The 15,000-nt window shown below is 44.8% G+C and overlaps 1 protein-coding gene across 3 annotated transcripts in view; it reads left to right on the top strand.

The window, feature by feature from the left end:
* LOC122257362 (uncharacterized) overlaps positions 1 to 15,000 on the top strand; it is a gene marked incomplete at its 3' end in the record, with an annotated part of 57,848 nt that overhangs the window by 36,023 nt on the left and 6,825 nt on the right. For 2 of the 3 annotated variants that reach the window (XM_086531427.1, XM_086531426.1), the window contains 1 exon segment: positions 5,533 to 5,607. In XM_086531427.1, coding sequence (XP_086387553.1) covers positions 5,533 to 5,607 — 75 coding nt within the window. 3 annotated transcript variants of the gene reach the window in all.

Here is a 15,000-nt window from a genome sequence, read left to right as displayed (position 1 = left end):
CAGTGTTCAATTTTCACTTCAAATTTCGATTCACGACCACAAAGATATTCCAGAGATTCGGAAATAACTGCATTCAGCTCCCTGGATCCGCCACAGTGATAAGCCGGTAGTGAATCAGCATACATTACAACCATAGTCCTAAAATAAGAAAAATACCACAAACCTAATAATATAATATAACCAAAACATCGCCATTACCATATCTCATACACTATATAGTAATTGCAGTCTATAGATTCAGCATAAAGGAGGAACATAACATACCTTAATTCTTTATATTCAACAATAAATTGTCAGCAGCCGATGTGACATAGTGTGACCCACAACTCGGGACTGTCACACTCCTCAAATAATGTCTCGATGTGACATAGTGTGACCCACAACTCGGGACCGTCACACTCCTCAAATAATGTCTGCTTGCTCTGCTAGTTGCTGCCAAAAGGATCCTAACCCTTGCATAAGCCTACTAGGTTACCTAGTCCAACGCAAACAGCAATGACGTCACCACCACAAACTACTCGCTTGCACTGATTTACCTCTAAACCGCTCATTTGCACTGCCATGACAATTGCCGTTTGAGATGGCATGACAATTATCTCCCCGCTAAAATAAGAAATTGCAAATTTCTTGATAGTCCATCTCAAACTCCTAGTCTACTGAGGCAATCAGCACCGACATTATCGACTCCTTTAATGCTTCTAACGCTAAAACTGAATTGTTGCAAATGCATGGCCCATCTCATTAACCTTGCATTTAACTGACAGGACGTTTGCAAATACTTTAGAGGCTGATGATCTGTTTCGATTACAAAATGTTTGCCGTACAGATACTGATAAAATTTCTTCATAGCCCAAATGATCGCTAGACACTCCTTTTCTACTACACTATAGTTCCTTTCCTCCGCCTTCAGCTTACGACTGGCATACATGATCGGCCATCGCTCGTTTTCCCACACCTGTAGAAGTACTGCGCCTAACCCGATGTCTGATGCATCTGTTTGCACAATGAACTGTCTACTCATGTCTGGAAGTTTTAATATGGGTTTGTTAGCAAGAACTTTCCGTAATTTATCAAAAGCATCTTGATGACAAATCTCCCATGATACTTTATTCGGTACGGATTTCTTCGTAAGATCACTAAGAGGTGACGCAATGGTAGCGTAATCAGCGATATATTGTCTATAATATCCAGTTAACCCGAGAAAAGATCTAACTTCCTTCTTCGTTCGCGGTATAGCCACGCTGAGAACACGGTTTACCTTATCGTCGGTGGTAGACGAAACGCCACTCCCCACGCAGTGCCCTAAATATTCGATGCTCGACTTTCCGATCTCGCTTTTACTCGGACGTGCTGTTAATCCTGCCTTCTTAATTACTGCTAATACGCATTCTAAAGTTTTTATGTGATCTTTCCAATTTTCAGTGTGTATGAGTATATCATCGACAAAAGTCTCTACATTCTCAATGTCGTTAAATAAGATCCTCATTAAATGTAGCACTAGCATTTATCAAACCGAAAGGCATGACTGTAAACTGTAATAGCCCCTTGCTGGTTTGGAATGCAGTTACTTTACGACTTTCTTCACTCAACGGTATCTGCCAGTATCCCTTTGATAAATCGATTTTGGAAAAATATATACTATTTGAAATTTTAATCATAATAGCACTTTGATTCGGCATGGGCTCAAAAACATCAAAAACATCAAAACATCAAAAACAGTAATCTTATTAATTTTCCTGAAATCTAGACACAAGCGATTGGTGCCATCTTTCTTTTTCACAGCAATCATCGGCGTGGAATACGGGGACATTGAATACTCGACCAATCCGAGTCTTAGCATACGCTCCACGTCTTCCTCTATGCCCTTCTGTAACGCAAATGGGACTGGGTATGGTTTGCTCCTTATGGGTTTTTCGTCATAAAGTTTCACCTTATGGTCAATTACGCTCGTTTTACCTGGAACATCGGTGAAAACAGACTGAAATTTACTCAAAATCTGTCCTACATCGGCTTTCTGTTGCTCCGTAAGATCAGCGTTTACACAAACATTATTGACATTCTCAGTTTGTACATAATTAGGAATTACATCAACATCGCCATCCTCCTCTTCATTTCGAATGACCGCAACGCTCGCCACTTTCATATCCTTGGCGTCGTCTGACATGACGTCATCTGCGTCATCATGACCTCGCTCGCCCGTCGATCGTTTGCCTTTGCATTCGTCGCGTTCATAATAGCGCTTAAGCATGTTGATGTGGAATTTCTTATCAACACCGTTAACCCTAATCACGTAATTCCATTTATTTATTTTCTTTACAACCTCGAATGGACCTCGCCAATGCATCAATAACTTGTTACTATTAGTAGGTAATAGTAGCAAAGCCTTATCGCCTTCCTGCAAGTACCTGTCCTTCGCCTTCTTATCGTAATAATACTGATAAGAATCACCTGCCTTCCGCAATTCTTCCTGCGCCAATTTACAGGTTTCCGCTAATTTATCTCGCAAATCAATTACATACTCATATGCGGTCCTAGTCTCGTCCTTGATATTTCGCTCGTCCGCTTCCCATAAGTCTTTCAACAAGCTAAGTGGCCCTCGAACGGTATGGCCATAGATGAGTTCGAAAGGGGAAAACTTTGTGCTGGACTGGGGAACATCACGGTATGCAAATAATAATGGATCGATATATCTAGGCCATTGCTTCGGTTGCTCAACGCACATTCTCTTTAACATTTTCTTTAGCACCCCGTTAAACCTCTCTACTAATCCGTTGCACATTGCATGATACGGTGTTGTGCTAATACCTTTTATCGATAGCAACCGATTAAATTCCTTCATCACATCTGACCTGAACTGACTTCCCTTATCACTCATGATCTCCTTGGGTATTCCTACTCTACTAAACACTTATAGTTTCAATGTTCTTTAGCGGAATGGCTTCGGGATAACGTGTGGCGTAGTCTACAATAGTAAGAATGTAGCGTGACCCGTCATCTGCGCGCGGTTCAATGGGTCCAACGATATCTACAGCCACTCTCTGGAATGGTTCGGTAATCATCGGCATTCTACCCAGCTTCGCGCGTGACACTCTTCCCTTGTCTACGGTACGCTGGCATGGATCGCATGACCGACAAAACCTGGCTACCTCAGATTGCATACCGGGCCAAAAGAACTTATTTTGAATTCTCATAAGCGTTTTCTTTATTCCCAAGTGACCTGACATTAATGAACTATGGGCAATCTCCATAACTGCGTCTCTCGACTCACACGGTACAACTATCTGTTCAGTGACATTATCTGCGTGAACTACTCTTCTGTACAAAATTCCTTTCTTTAAAACGAATTCGTGATATTCATTATCAGATTTCTTAAACTGCCTTCTGATTTCCGCGTACTTTCGCACATTGTTCAACGTTGCATCATTTCTCTGTTGTTGAGCTAAATCTTTATCTTTCATTACAGCAAGCACTTCTTTTACTTTTAATTTCGGATTTAATTTTATCTTTTGCTTTTCTTGCTGACGAGTTGTTACTGCTCCTAATTTGACCGTTTCATCTTGTCTAACCCCTTCCACTTGACCTATTACTAAATCATACACAGGATTTTCCAAACAAGCGGCTAAAGTATTTCCGACATAGAATGGACATTTAACTCGAATCTTAGCTTCCGGATAGGTGAAAATCATGCCATTTGCCATTTTAACACTGACATACCTTCCCGTAAATTTGCACCTGGGCACTAGACTAGTTTTGACCAGAACAGTATCACACCCTTGATCTCGCAACACTTCTACAGCTACACCTTCGACCTCACCTTTCGCAACATTCAACCTTCCATGCTTAGCAGCAAAAGCAGCCGTATTCTCACCCTTACCTTTCACAACTTTATCCTTAGGTCTCGCACCATATTTGTAATAACAATCACGCGACACATGGTTTGAACCACCACACACAAAACACTTACGAAACTGTTCCTTACGCACAACAGACCCTCCGCCACTTGACGCATCTTGGACTCTAGACTCGCTGTGCGACACATCCTTTACAACCCTATTATCTCGTTCTACCAACTTCTTGCTCGGATTTCCATGCGCTTCAACATACAACTCTGCATAGCGAATCAGATCTTCAAAATTCTTTACATCATGTTCTCGCAAAAATAATACCATACTTTTATCACACGCATTCATGTACTGTTCCATGAGCACTAAATCCATCAATCCATCATATGATTTCTCTCCTCCTGACAAATCAATCCACCGTCTCAAATAATTCTTTAACCGATTACCAAACTGCATAGCCGTTTCGCCCTTGAAAAACTTAGCACTCCTGAACCTTGAACGATAACCTTGAGCTGTACACTGGAAACACTTAAGCAAAGCTCCCTTAACAGCATCGTAATCTCTTGCTTCGATGGGAGACAAATGCTGATAAGCTTCCAACGCTTTTCCTTGTAACAGTGATGATAAACTTACTGCCCACACATTATTATCCCAGCCTGCATTTGTTGCAAACCTTTCAAATCGCAACAAATATGCATCGATATTGTCTAACTGATCGTTAAACACTGGTAGTTTTGGAAATTTTGGTGCACAAACAGATTCGGTTTTCAAAATTCTTTCAGTTCCTTCGTTCAGTTTCACCTTTTCAATTTCTAGCTTTAGCTTTTCAATTTCATGCGCCCGCTGCTTCTCTAAATCTTGCATTTCCATTTCTTTCAATGCCTTTTCTCTTTCTTTTGCTCGTTCATCACGTTGATATTGTTTTTCTTCTTTCAATTCTTTCTCTTTCGTTAACGCGAAATCTTTCAACTCTTCTCCCTCTAATCCTATCTCCTTACCTAATTTAATGAAATCTTCTAATGTCGCCATGGTAACAAATTTGAGTATTACTTCAAAATACTATCCTTCATACTAGCCATCAATAACAAAACTTTACTCTCATGACGCCGGTCCCTGTTCGGGCGCCATAATTGTGAAGATGTTTCATGACACTCACACACTCTCTCTCGCTCTTTCTCCCCTCTCTCTCTCTCTCTTTCTTTCTCTCCCCTTCTCTCTCTCATCGTAATTTATGGAATAAAGTGTTTGACTCTCTCTCTCTCTTTCTCCCTCCCCTCTTCCTCTCTCTCTCGCTTTCTCTCTCTCTCTTTCTCTCTCTCTCTCTTTCTCCTTCCTCACATACACTCTCATTCTCTCTCTCTCTCTTTCTCCTTTATCACACACACTCTCATTCTCTCTCTCTCTCTTTCTTTCTCCTTTCTCACACACACTCTCATTCTCTCTCTCTCTCTTTCTCCTTCCTCACATACACTCTCATTCTCTCTCTCTCTCTTTCTTTCTCCTTTATCATACACACTCTCATTCTCTCTCTCTCTCTTTCTTTCTCCTTTCTCACACACACTCTCATTCTCTCTCTCTTTCTCTTTTTCAGGGTTGTGAGCCAGGTTTCTGTCCTGTATATTTATTGTGTATATCTGCTACACGCAAACACATATATGATTTATTTTCAATTTATCTTTTAATTTTCCAGGATGAAGTCTCTGGAGCCGCCTCGGCGCCCCAACCAGACCGCGAGATTCACGGACCCATGATATTTGTGCGAGGCGTAAGTATCACTTATGAGTAAATCAGTATCAGTTAGTGAGTTTGAACACATGTACCATACAATTTGTCTTTTTGATTTCTTTATTGGGAGATGACGGTACACGCGGATATGGTGATCTTTACTTGGTAACGCGTAGCTAGTTGGACGTCTTGCCAGGCAGGCGTGTTTCTGGGGCGAGGTCACACTAGGGTGAGGGAGGCCGACCGGCCGACGGCGCTCTCTCTCTCGAGAGGGGAGTGTAGGACAGAGATCAGGGTTGACAGTTAGCTAAGAGGGAGATAAGCTTAGGGTGGGATAGAGGAAAGGCCAGGTGGGGAAGCAGAAGCAAGTTGGAGAAAGAGAGACGGGGGAGGGGGCGTTTTTTTTTTTCTTTTTTTTCCAATATATAGGTCGTCGTTCTGGAGCGTAAAGGGGTCGGACTACACGTATGCCAATTCCTGCTAGCTGACAGTAATTTGGACACTGTTTTGGCCCAACACCCTCACTTTGGTGGGTGTTAAAGTTTGATTCTGGAAACACTCATCTTTGTATTTTCAGTTTATTTATTATTCATTTTACCTTCATGTACAGCCTCACTGCACATACGGACGTGTCATGCGTGACACGAGTACTATGTATCTCTCTCTCTCGCTCTCTCTTTCTCTCTCTGTGAGGGGTGCTCACAAAAGGACTTCAGCAAAAGTCAAGGGCGTTTTCTCTTTTTTATTAAAGCGGTAGCGAAGAGATTAGCGACAGTTAAAATCATACGGTCGTCGCTTAGAGCAGCACAGGGAGAAGGCGATGCTCTGATATCACGGAGTGATCTGCCTTCTCCTTCGGGGAACAGGTCAAAGGTCAGCTGCGAGGAGGACTCGGGCCGCTTGGCCGACGCAGGGAACTTCCAAAATTAGGCCAGGGCTCACCTGCATACGCGCCGGCGCGGCTTGGGGTGGGTCCTCGTGACATCTGGTTGGTCCCCTGGGAGTGCCCGCAGCTGATAGGATCTCAGATCCGCAGGTGTCGGAGCGACAGTGAGGTCTTAGTGCGGTCAGGGCGTCCCTTGGGGAATGGCTGAAAGGGATGAGCTTGTAAAATGCTGTTTTGTTGGTTGTTTCAATACTGCGCTTGAGTTCGACTCTCTCTCTCTCTCTTTCTCCCCCCCCCCTCTTTGTCTCTCTCGCTCTGTCTCTCTCTTTCTCTCCTCCCTCCCCTCTCCCTCTCTCTCTCGCTCTCGCTTTCTCTCTCTCTCTCTCGCTCTAGCTCTCGCTTTCTCTCTCTCTCTCTCACTCTCTCTCTCTCTCTCTCTCTCTCTCTCTTTTTCTTTCTCTCTATCTCTCTCTCTCTCCTTCTCTCTCTCTCTCTGTCTCTCCTTCTCTCTCTCTCTCTGTCTCTCCTTCTCTCTCTCTCTCTCTCTCTCTCTCTCTCTCTCTCTCTCTCTCTCTCTCTCTCTCTCTCTCTCTCTCTCTCTCTCTCTCTCTCTCTCTCTCTCTCTCTCTCTCTCTCTCTCTCTCTCTCTCTCTCTCTCTCTCTCTCTCTCTCTCCTTCTCTCCTTCTCTCTGTAAGGTGGCCGAATTGTGCGGTCAGCAGGCGTTTCTCGACAGAGTCTCGTTCAGCAATCTCAGGTAAAGGTGTCGGTATGACATCGTGGTAGCGAGGAGAAGTCCAGACGAAGTTCAGGTTAACAGGGTTTATTCTTGGGCAGCAATGGTACAGTGGAGTTATGGTAACTCCCTCGGTGTCCCCCTTGTCTGGTGAGACTTTCCGAGGGGAGCGTTTATATCCAGGCCCGTAGGCTTGTTACATGACGTCATATGAATTCCTACGTGACGTCAATGTAGACCTATATCTATTGCTTTATATGGTTTGTAGAATAGGTTCTCTGAGTATAGTGGTTGTACTGTTTACATGAAAAGGCGTGGCGTGGCGCGCTTGGGCGGCCTGCGAGGAGCGTAGATATATATTTATAGAACAAGACATTAAGACTAAAATAATCAGTACAGCTATATGAATGCAAATACAATTATATATATTGGATAACAGAACTTAATCAGCTGTTCTCAGATACAGCGTTACAAGTAATGCAATGTACAGAGTGCAGTGCTTTCACCGCTCTGCCACGCTACCGCGCCGGTCTCCGGCGCACACACGGTATGTCAGAGTAAATGCAAGGCACAAACAACTAGCTAAGTAAAATATCATAACACATATATATATATCATAACATAGATCATAAATATCGTATACATAATGCAAACACTGACATATATGGGCATATATAAGAATACAAAGTAGTGAGAGTACTCAGAGTAAGACACATAACGCGGGAGAATATGGTCTAAGATAGGATAATAATACCAAAAAACAGTAAATACATGATAAACAAGAGATGTGCCTAAAATATAGTACATATGACATAGATAAATAGCAAAATAGCGAGGTAATGAAAAACAGTGAACAAGAGAGGCAAGGAAATCTGAATAATGACAACAAAGCAAATAGTACAATAATGAACAAAACATACACCAAAGAAAAGGAGCATCGCTTTCGGGTGCTAATCTATAGGATGGTTAGCACTTACAGGCTCGGAAACCTTTCTGTTGAGGTTTCTTATAACAAATCTACGATAAAAACAGAATGCGGCGAATACAAGGAGGATACCGACAAGTGTTGTTAGAACAGGAAATCCAAAGGTGACGTGATGAGAGGGTATGAAGTCGAAGGAATCAGGCTGATCAGTGAAATTGGGTAACATTCTGATGTTTACATCAGGGATAGAGACATTAACAGTGGGAAACGACAGTGACACAGGATCTAAGGATGGAGACTGTGGAAGGTAATCAAACAAAAAACGACGGGATGGGCGTATTGTGAGGCGCTCGGAATTGAGTTGGCAGAATTGAGGGAGGAAGAAAGCATCAACGACTTTCATGTCTTTGTGTGTGTTATTGCATATTAAACTAATCTGTGTTGAAGTGAAGTATAGTATGTTAGCATCGGGGAGCGTAAGGATGAATGGGTCGGAGTCAGTGCTTATCTGGTCATACATGCAAGATGAATGCACATGTTGACCTGTAATTAGGGCACGAGGGCAGGTGTGACGGAAATAAGGTCTTTCAGGGATAGGAGCACCTGAACACACCTTTACACCAGGGAGAGCATCCGAACAAGAGGTTCTGAGCGAGGGAGGGGCTGGAGAGATAGAATTGTGGTCGCTTGACATAAGGATGAAGGAAACATATGTGGCTAATGTGTAGGCAAGTTGGTCGATGACGACAGAGAATGGGTGAACGTTATATCCTGTATAGGAGACATCAGGTAATAGAGGAACAAATATGGATAGTCCCTGAGGGGTTAGGAATGACGTAAGCTGGGAGTATAGCAGAGTTGAGTTTGAAATAGAGAAAAGTGGCTTAAATGTAGTGGATGTGGAAATGTTAGACAAGAATGGTTGTAAGGCGGGAGGAGGTAAGAGGGTTGGCGTGACGGTACCATGAACTGCGAGAATAAAGTCGTGAATGAGCGAGTTTAGATGGTCTATGAAGATCTGGACGCGAGATTGGTAAAGGGACACCTGGGCTAGTAAGATAGAGAAATGTTGCTCTTTAGTCAAAGCATTTGCGTTGCTTGAAATGCCTATGGCCAGGCGTCGCGTAGCTTTACTGAGAGAATTTACTGTGCCTGTGATGGAGTGAATGGTGTCAAATGTTCCTGTAATGCGTGAAACCACTGAACCCAAAGAATTTTTCATAAGCATCAAAGCGAGCGTCTAGCTCAGCATGGGTGGCAACGCCGACCAAGTACGATGTCACGTCACCCACGGCATCGAACCAGCCACGGCGGACACGGCGGGCAGGGGGGCGCGGTGTCCTATCTTTGAAGGGGAGAAGGTCAGCGCGGGCGACGTTAAGGAAGGAAGTTAAAGCCATGCGTTGATTAGCGGTTAGTAATGTATCATCTTGTATCGTACGGTTAGACTGGCTAATCAGAGACAAGTGAGTCGATGCAGTGTTATAGACGCCAGAAAGGGTAGACAAGCTAATTGATATATCAGCGTAGTTATTTACAAGGTACAAGGAACCGACATTTTCTACAATGGCTCCCGGGCGTAGTAAGTATTTGTCGGGAAGGGAGGCGGACGAGAAGCTAACGATCAGCAATAACAGAGGGAGGACCATCTGTGGGAGGAGATATGTTAGTGTCACTAGGGTGGAGTCTGATGAATTCGTTTTCGTAGTATTTGCTTGCAAGCTTAAGCGTATCGAAATGGAACCATGACTGAGCACTATTAATGAGTGATTTGCAAAGGGCTTTATTATTTCTGACTTGTATTACACGAAATGGTCCCTCAAATTTGGGTGATAGCTTTGGCATGGGAGGAGCCTTGTCAATAACTTGGTGAAAAACTAATACACCAATGTCTATATCTTTACGTCGTGCGAGGCGATGTTGTTGGGCTATAATCTTGTCCCGCTCGACTTGTAGGTGTTCACGTGCTTGTTTGTAAATTTCCTGTTTTCTAGCAATAGTCAATCTTACAAAGTCATCTGTGTATAGAGGGGAGGGGTTCTGTTCAATAAGCTCATAGGGGAGCCTTCTGTCTTCACCATAAAGAATGAAGTGTGGAATGTCACCTAAAGTGCTGTGGTAAGTGCTATTGATAGCCATTTGAATAATGGGGATCCATTCATCCCAGTCTAATGAGTGTGTGGTGAGAGTGGCACGGAGCATATTTAGAATAGTGCGATTTAGTCTCTCTGTGATACCATTTGCTTGCGGCCTATAAGGTAAGACGTTAATCTTCTTCACTTGAAGAGTTTCACAAATTGATTGTAGCAACGAGTTGTTGAATTCAGTTCCGTTGTCAGAGACTAATTCATCAGGCGTGTTATGTCTACAAATGATATACTCTAAGAAAGCTCGTGCAATGGTTAGTGCTGACTTATCAGGAATGGGGATTAGTTCACAGTAACGTGAGAAATTGTCGATGAAGACAAGTAAATAGCGGTTATTTGCAGCGGAAGTAGCAAAACCGGAAAGAATGTCAACACTAACACGTTGGAAGGGGCGTTCAGGAATATCATATGTCAGAGAGGGAGCAGGTGCCGAAGTGGAACCTTTGTAAAGGGGGCAGATTTGGCATTTCTTAATGTGTTCAATAACACGGGGTCCCATTCTAGGGAAGAAATAACGACTACGTGCGGTCTGTACCGCTTTGACAATGCCCGCATGGGCTGCTGTGGGTGCTTCATGTAGAAGCTGCAGTACCGTGGGTACGAGCGACTCGGGTATAACGAGTTGTGTAAATATGGCGCTGTCTACAGCCGCGCGACCTCTTGGGGGCGGAACGTCGAAAAAGTATACCGTCTTGTAAGTACAAATCCCTCGTGGGAACATATCTACGTGGTGGTAGAGGGCGGGAAGGGTCCTTTTCCAATTACTGAATTAAGTCCTTATAGAGTACATCTTCTCTTTGCTTTGTACGTAAGTCATCTGCATCCAACACGTCTGAGTGTGAGACAGGAATTCTAGAAAGGGAATCTGCAACCTTATTACTTGCACCTGGAGTGTATCGTATTACTGGATTAAACTCTAATAGCGTATCTATCCATCTGGCCTGTCGACCGCTAGGGGACTTGGATTCTGCAAGGAGGTGACACAAGGGCCTATGATCTGTTAAGACTTCAATATCGTAACCTAGAATAAGTTCTCTAAAGTGTTTAAGCGCCCATACGACAGCTAATGACTCTAAATCTGTAGCACTGTAACGAGTCTCAGCGGAATTCAGCTTTCTACTGGCAAATGCAATAGGTCGTAATCGACCATTAGTCTTTTGCATGAGGGCTGCACCTAGACCCAAAGTAGAGGCATCAGTGGCTAATGTGAAAAGGACTATCAAAATCAGGGAAGGTGAGAACAGGGGCCTGGGTAAGAAGAGACTTTAGCTTATCAAAAGAACTTTGTTGTTCATCATTCCATGTGAACGGGACGTCTTTAGAAAAGAGACGAGTTAAGGGGGCAGCAATCTGAGCAAAATTTCTTATGAAGGGCCTATAGAAACCTGCAAGACCAAGGAAGGATTTAACCTGCTTAACGTCCTTTGGCTTAGGGTAATCTAGAATATCATCTATTTTCCTTGAGTTTGGGGTCAGTCCATTCGAGTCAATAGTATGGCCAAGGTAATCGATCTGTCTCTGAAAAAACATGCATTTCTTCGGATTTAGGGTCAGTCCTGCATTAGAAAGTCTCTCAAATATCTTTCTTAGCTTGGTTTCGTGTTCAGCAACGTTTTTAGATACAATTAACAAGTCATCAAGATACAAAAAAACTGTGTTACCAATCAGGCCGGTCATGACCGCGGCCATGAGACGAGAGAATGTAATGGGAGAATTTCGTAAACCGAAGGGCATTCGCTTAAACTGAAAGTGTCCATGTGGGGTAGAAAATGCAGTCTTTTCTCTTGAGTTGGGGTCTAAAGGTACTTGAAAAAATCCTTGCTGCAAATCAATTGTAGAAAATACAGAGTGTCCGGTGCCTATGTCCTGTAAGAGGAGGCGTAAACTAGGGATTGGATAACGGTCAGGTATGGTGAGGTTATTTAGACGTCTGTAGTCCACGACTGGGCGTAATGAGCCATCTTTCTTAGGTACCAAAATCATAGGGGCGCTCCATGGCGACGTGCTGGGCTCAATTAAATCGAGCTCGAGTAATTTACTTGTTTGCTTTTCAAAATCCTGTCTGCGGCTATGCGGAACGCGATAAGCAGGAATGTATACTGGGCGTGCGTCTTTTTCTAAGTCAATAGAGTGCTGTAGAATATCTGTACGTCCGATGGGACGGCTTTCACTGGGGAGCAACTGAGGAAAGTCTGTGAATAGTCTTTCCAATACTACATTTCCTTCGGGAATCTCGACAGGAGGGAAAACATTCGTTGCAACATTCGGGATTGTAGGTGTTGGCGAACTAGGGGCAGGTGTGGCGATGGTGGCTAGCACAGGAACAGGTAAGTCATGCTCAACTACCGGGAGGTGCGTGACTTCGCAGTCAACCACTCTCGTTGCACGCTCCAGGCAAACCGGGGTCTCGTTAACGTTGATCAGACGTAACGCAAATTGACCATCCTTCGCCGTGTAAAGCGCGGGTAGGGCTACTAAACCATGTATCCTTACACCATCGGGACACACCAATACCGTGCCATTCGTAAATGGCACGCTCACCGGCACCATACAATCCGTGAATGGTGGTAATGTGATACTTTCATTAGTTACGCAAAAGGGTGCATCGGACGCTGGGGTCCATGTGAAGTGCTGTGAGACGTCGTGCTCGGACTTCAAAGAACATAATACATCAACAGGCGCTGAGGAGGCTGGGTCCTCAGGTGACGGGAGCATCGGCGCGTTCAACTTCGCGGGCCGGGAATCAGCATAAACGTCGACAGGCGTGGCTGGTACGACAGCGGGCACGCAGGGAAACCTTGAGGAGACTGGGTCCTCGTGTGACGGCGGCAACGGCGCAATCATCTTTGCGGGCCGGGAATCAACGTAAACTTCAACAGGCGCTGAGGAGACTGCGTCCCCAGGTGACGGTAGCATCGGCGCGTTCAACTTCGCGGGCCGGGAATCAACGTAAACTTCAACAGGCGCTGAGGGGACTGCGTCCTCAGGTGACGGCGGCAACGGCGCATTCATCTTCGCGGGCCGGGAATCAGCATAAACGTCGACAGGCGTGGCTGGTACGGCAGCGGGCACGCAGGGAAACCTTGAGGAGACTGCGTCCTCGTGTGACGGCGGCAACGGCGCAAACATCTTTGCGTGCCGGGAATCAGCATAAACTTCAACAGGCGTGGCTGGTACGACAGCGGGCACGCGGGGAAACCTTGAGTCAACATCATGCACAGTAGATGATGTGAGAACCGAATTACAACGAAGCCATGCTTGGCTGGGAGGAGTGAGTTCATAAGTGCATTCACCGTGAATGGCAACATTTCCTTCAGGGACTTGAAAAAGTCCTGTGTTATACAAGAAATGATGACCGAGGAGCACATCTCCCGGTATTACTGGGTCCTCAACAATAACAAATGGGTGGGAGTATGATTCATCTGACAGAGTGACCGTAAGAACAGTCTCACCGATAACGTTCAAATTCGCGCCGCTGGCTCCATGAACGAGCCAGGGGGAAGGCTTGCGGGGAGTACGAATTCCAAGGACAACTAAAGTATCCGCAGGAATGATGCTGATGGCACTACCAGAGTCAATAAAAGCGTAAACATCTTTTCCATTTACCTGTGTGTACAAGAGAGGGGCACCGCAAGAGGGCACGTCATTACGAGTCTTGACCGTAGCTAAGCAGGCAATGTAGTCAGGGGATCGAATTGATCCTGTGGATGAGCATCTAAAAAATTAGTGGAAACTGAAGACTGTGCGCGTCTCTTGTACAACTCATTCTTTGTTTGTCGAACGCGGTCAGGGAATGCGCGGCACTCATACCACCTGTGACCAACGTTCTGATGATAAGGGCAGTAAGGTCTATCACGGCAATCGCGAGCTATGTGTCCAGGGCGAAGACAATGGTAACAGGCGTCTACAGAGGGTAACCAGGTAGTTTCATCGCGACGTGGGCGTGCACCTCGGTGCTGGTGATAAATCTCACGGTTGTTAATACGAGAAGGCGTACGAGTGGGAGCGCGAGCCGGCGAGCGCGCAGGGGAGCGAGTAAACGAGCGGGTCGTCGAGGACGTCGGACGAGCCGGCGAGCGCGCAGGGGACCGAGTAAACGAGCGGGTCGTCGAGGACGTCGGACGAGCCGGCGAGCGAGAGGGCGCTCGGGCTGGTCTTTCTGAGAAAGTTACTTGTTTGGTATGTGCACTCACTGTCCGTAGGGGACCTTGGAGATCTGGGATGGTTTTACAGGTCTTAGAAAAAACAGGTACAATATCTTCGGGTCTTTCGGGCGGGACGAATAGATCGGACATTGTTAACTTGGCTTCATGAGGTAGACTAGTAATCAATAGAAACTCGGTCACAAACGACAAGTAATCCTTCTTTATCGGCGCAATAGCAGCGTAAAGATTCGCCTTGCTTGCGTCCTTACTCAGGGCTTTCATGAATCTGGCAAAAGCAGTTTTAGCCTCTGCTTGTAAGAGCAGAAGATCAGTGTAAGCAACAGATTTACACTTCAATGACATTAATTTATCGTATTCGAGACACGAAGTTGCTTTGGTATTTGCGAAGTAATCACCGAAGGTTTTCTTGAAATCTAACCATGGATTGACATCCTTATCAACACTGTTAAAGAGTTTTTCAATTACGGGTGCACTCTTGTCAATGCGTTGTACAACGTGTTGCATGCATTTATGTTGAAAGTCAACAGAGTTCCTGTCAATATTAGGCTCAGTGGAAAGTACATAGGATTCAGTGT

The sequence above is a fragment of the Penaeus japonicus genome, unplaced genomic scaffold (genome assembly GCF_977035675.1).
Source record: "Penaeus japonicus unplaced genomic scaffold, GWHDUDI00000001_assembly GWHDUDI00000035, whole genome shotgun sequence".
NCBI classification, from domain to species: Eukaryota; Metazoa; Arthropoda; class Malacostraca; order Decapoda; family Penaeidae; genus Penaeus; species Penaeus japonicus.
This window is presented reverse-complemented; position numbering and strand designations above follow the sequence as displayed.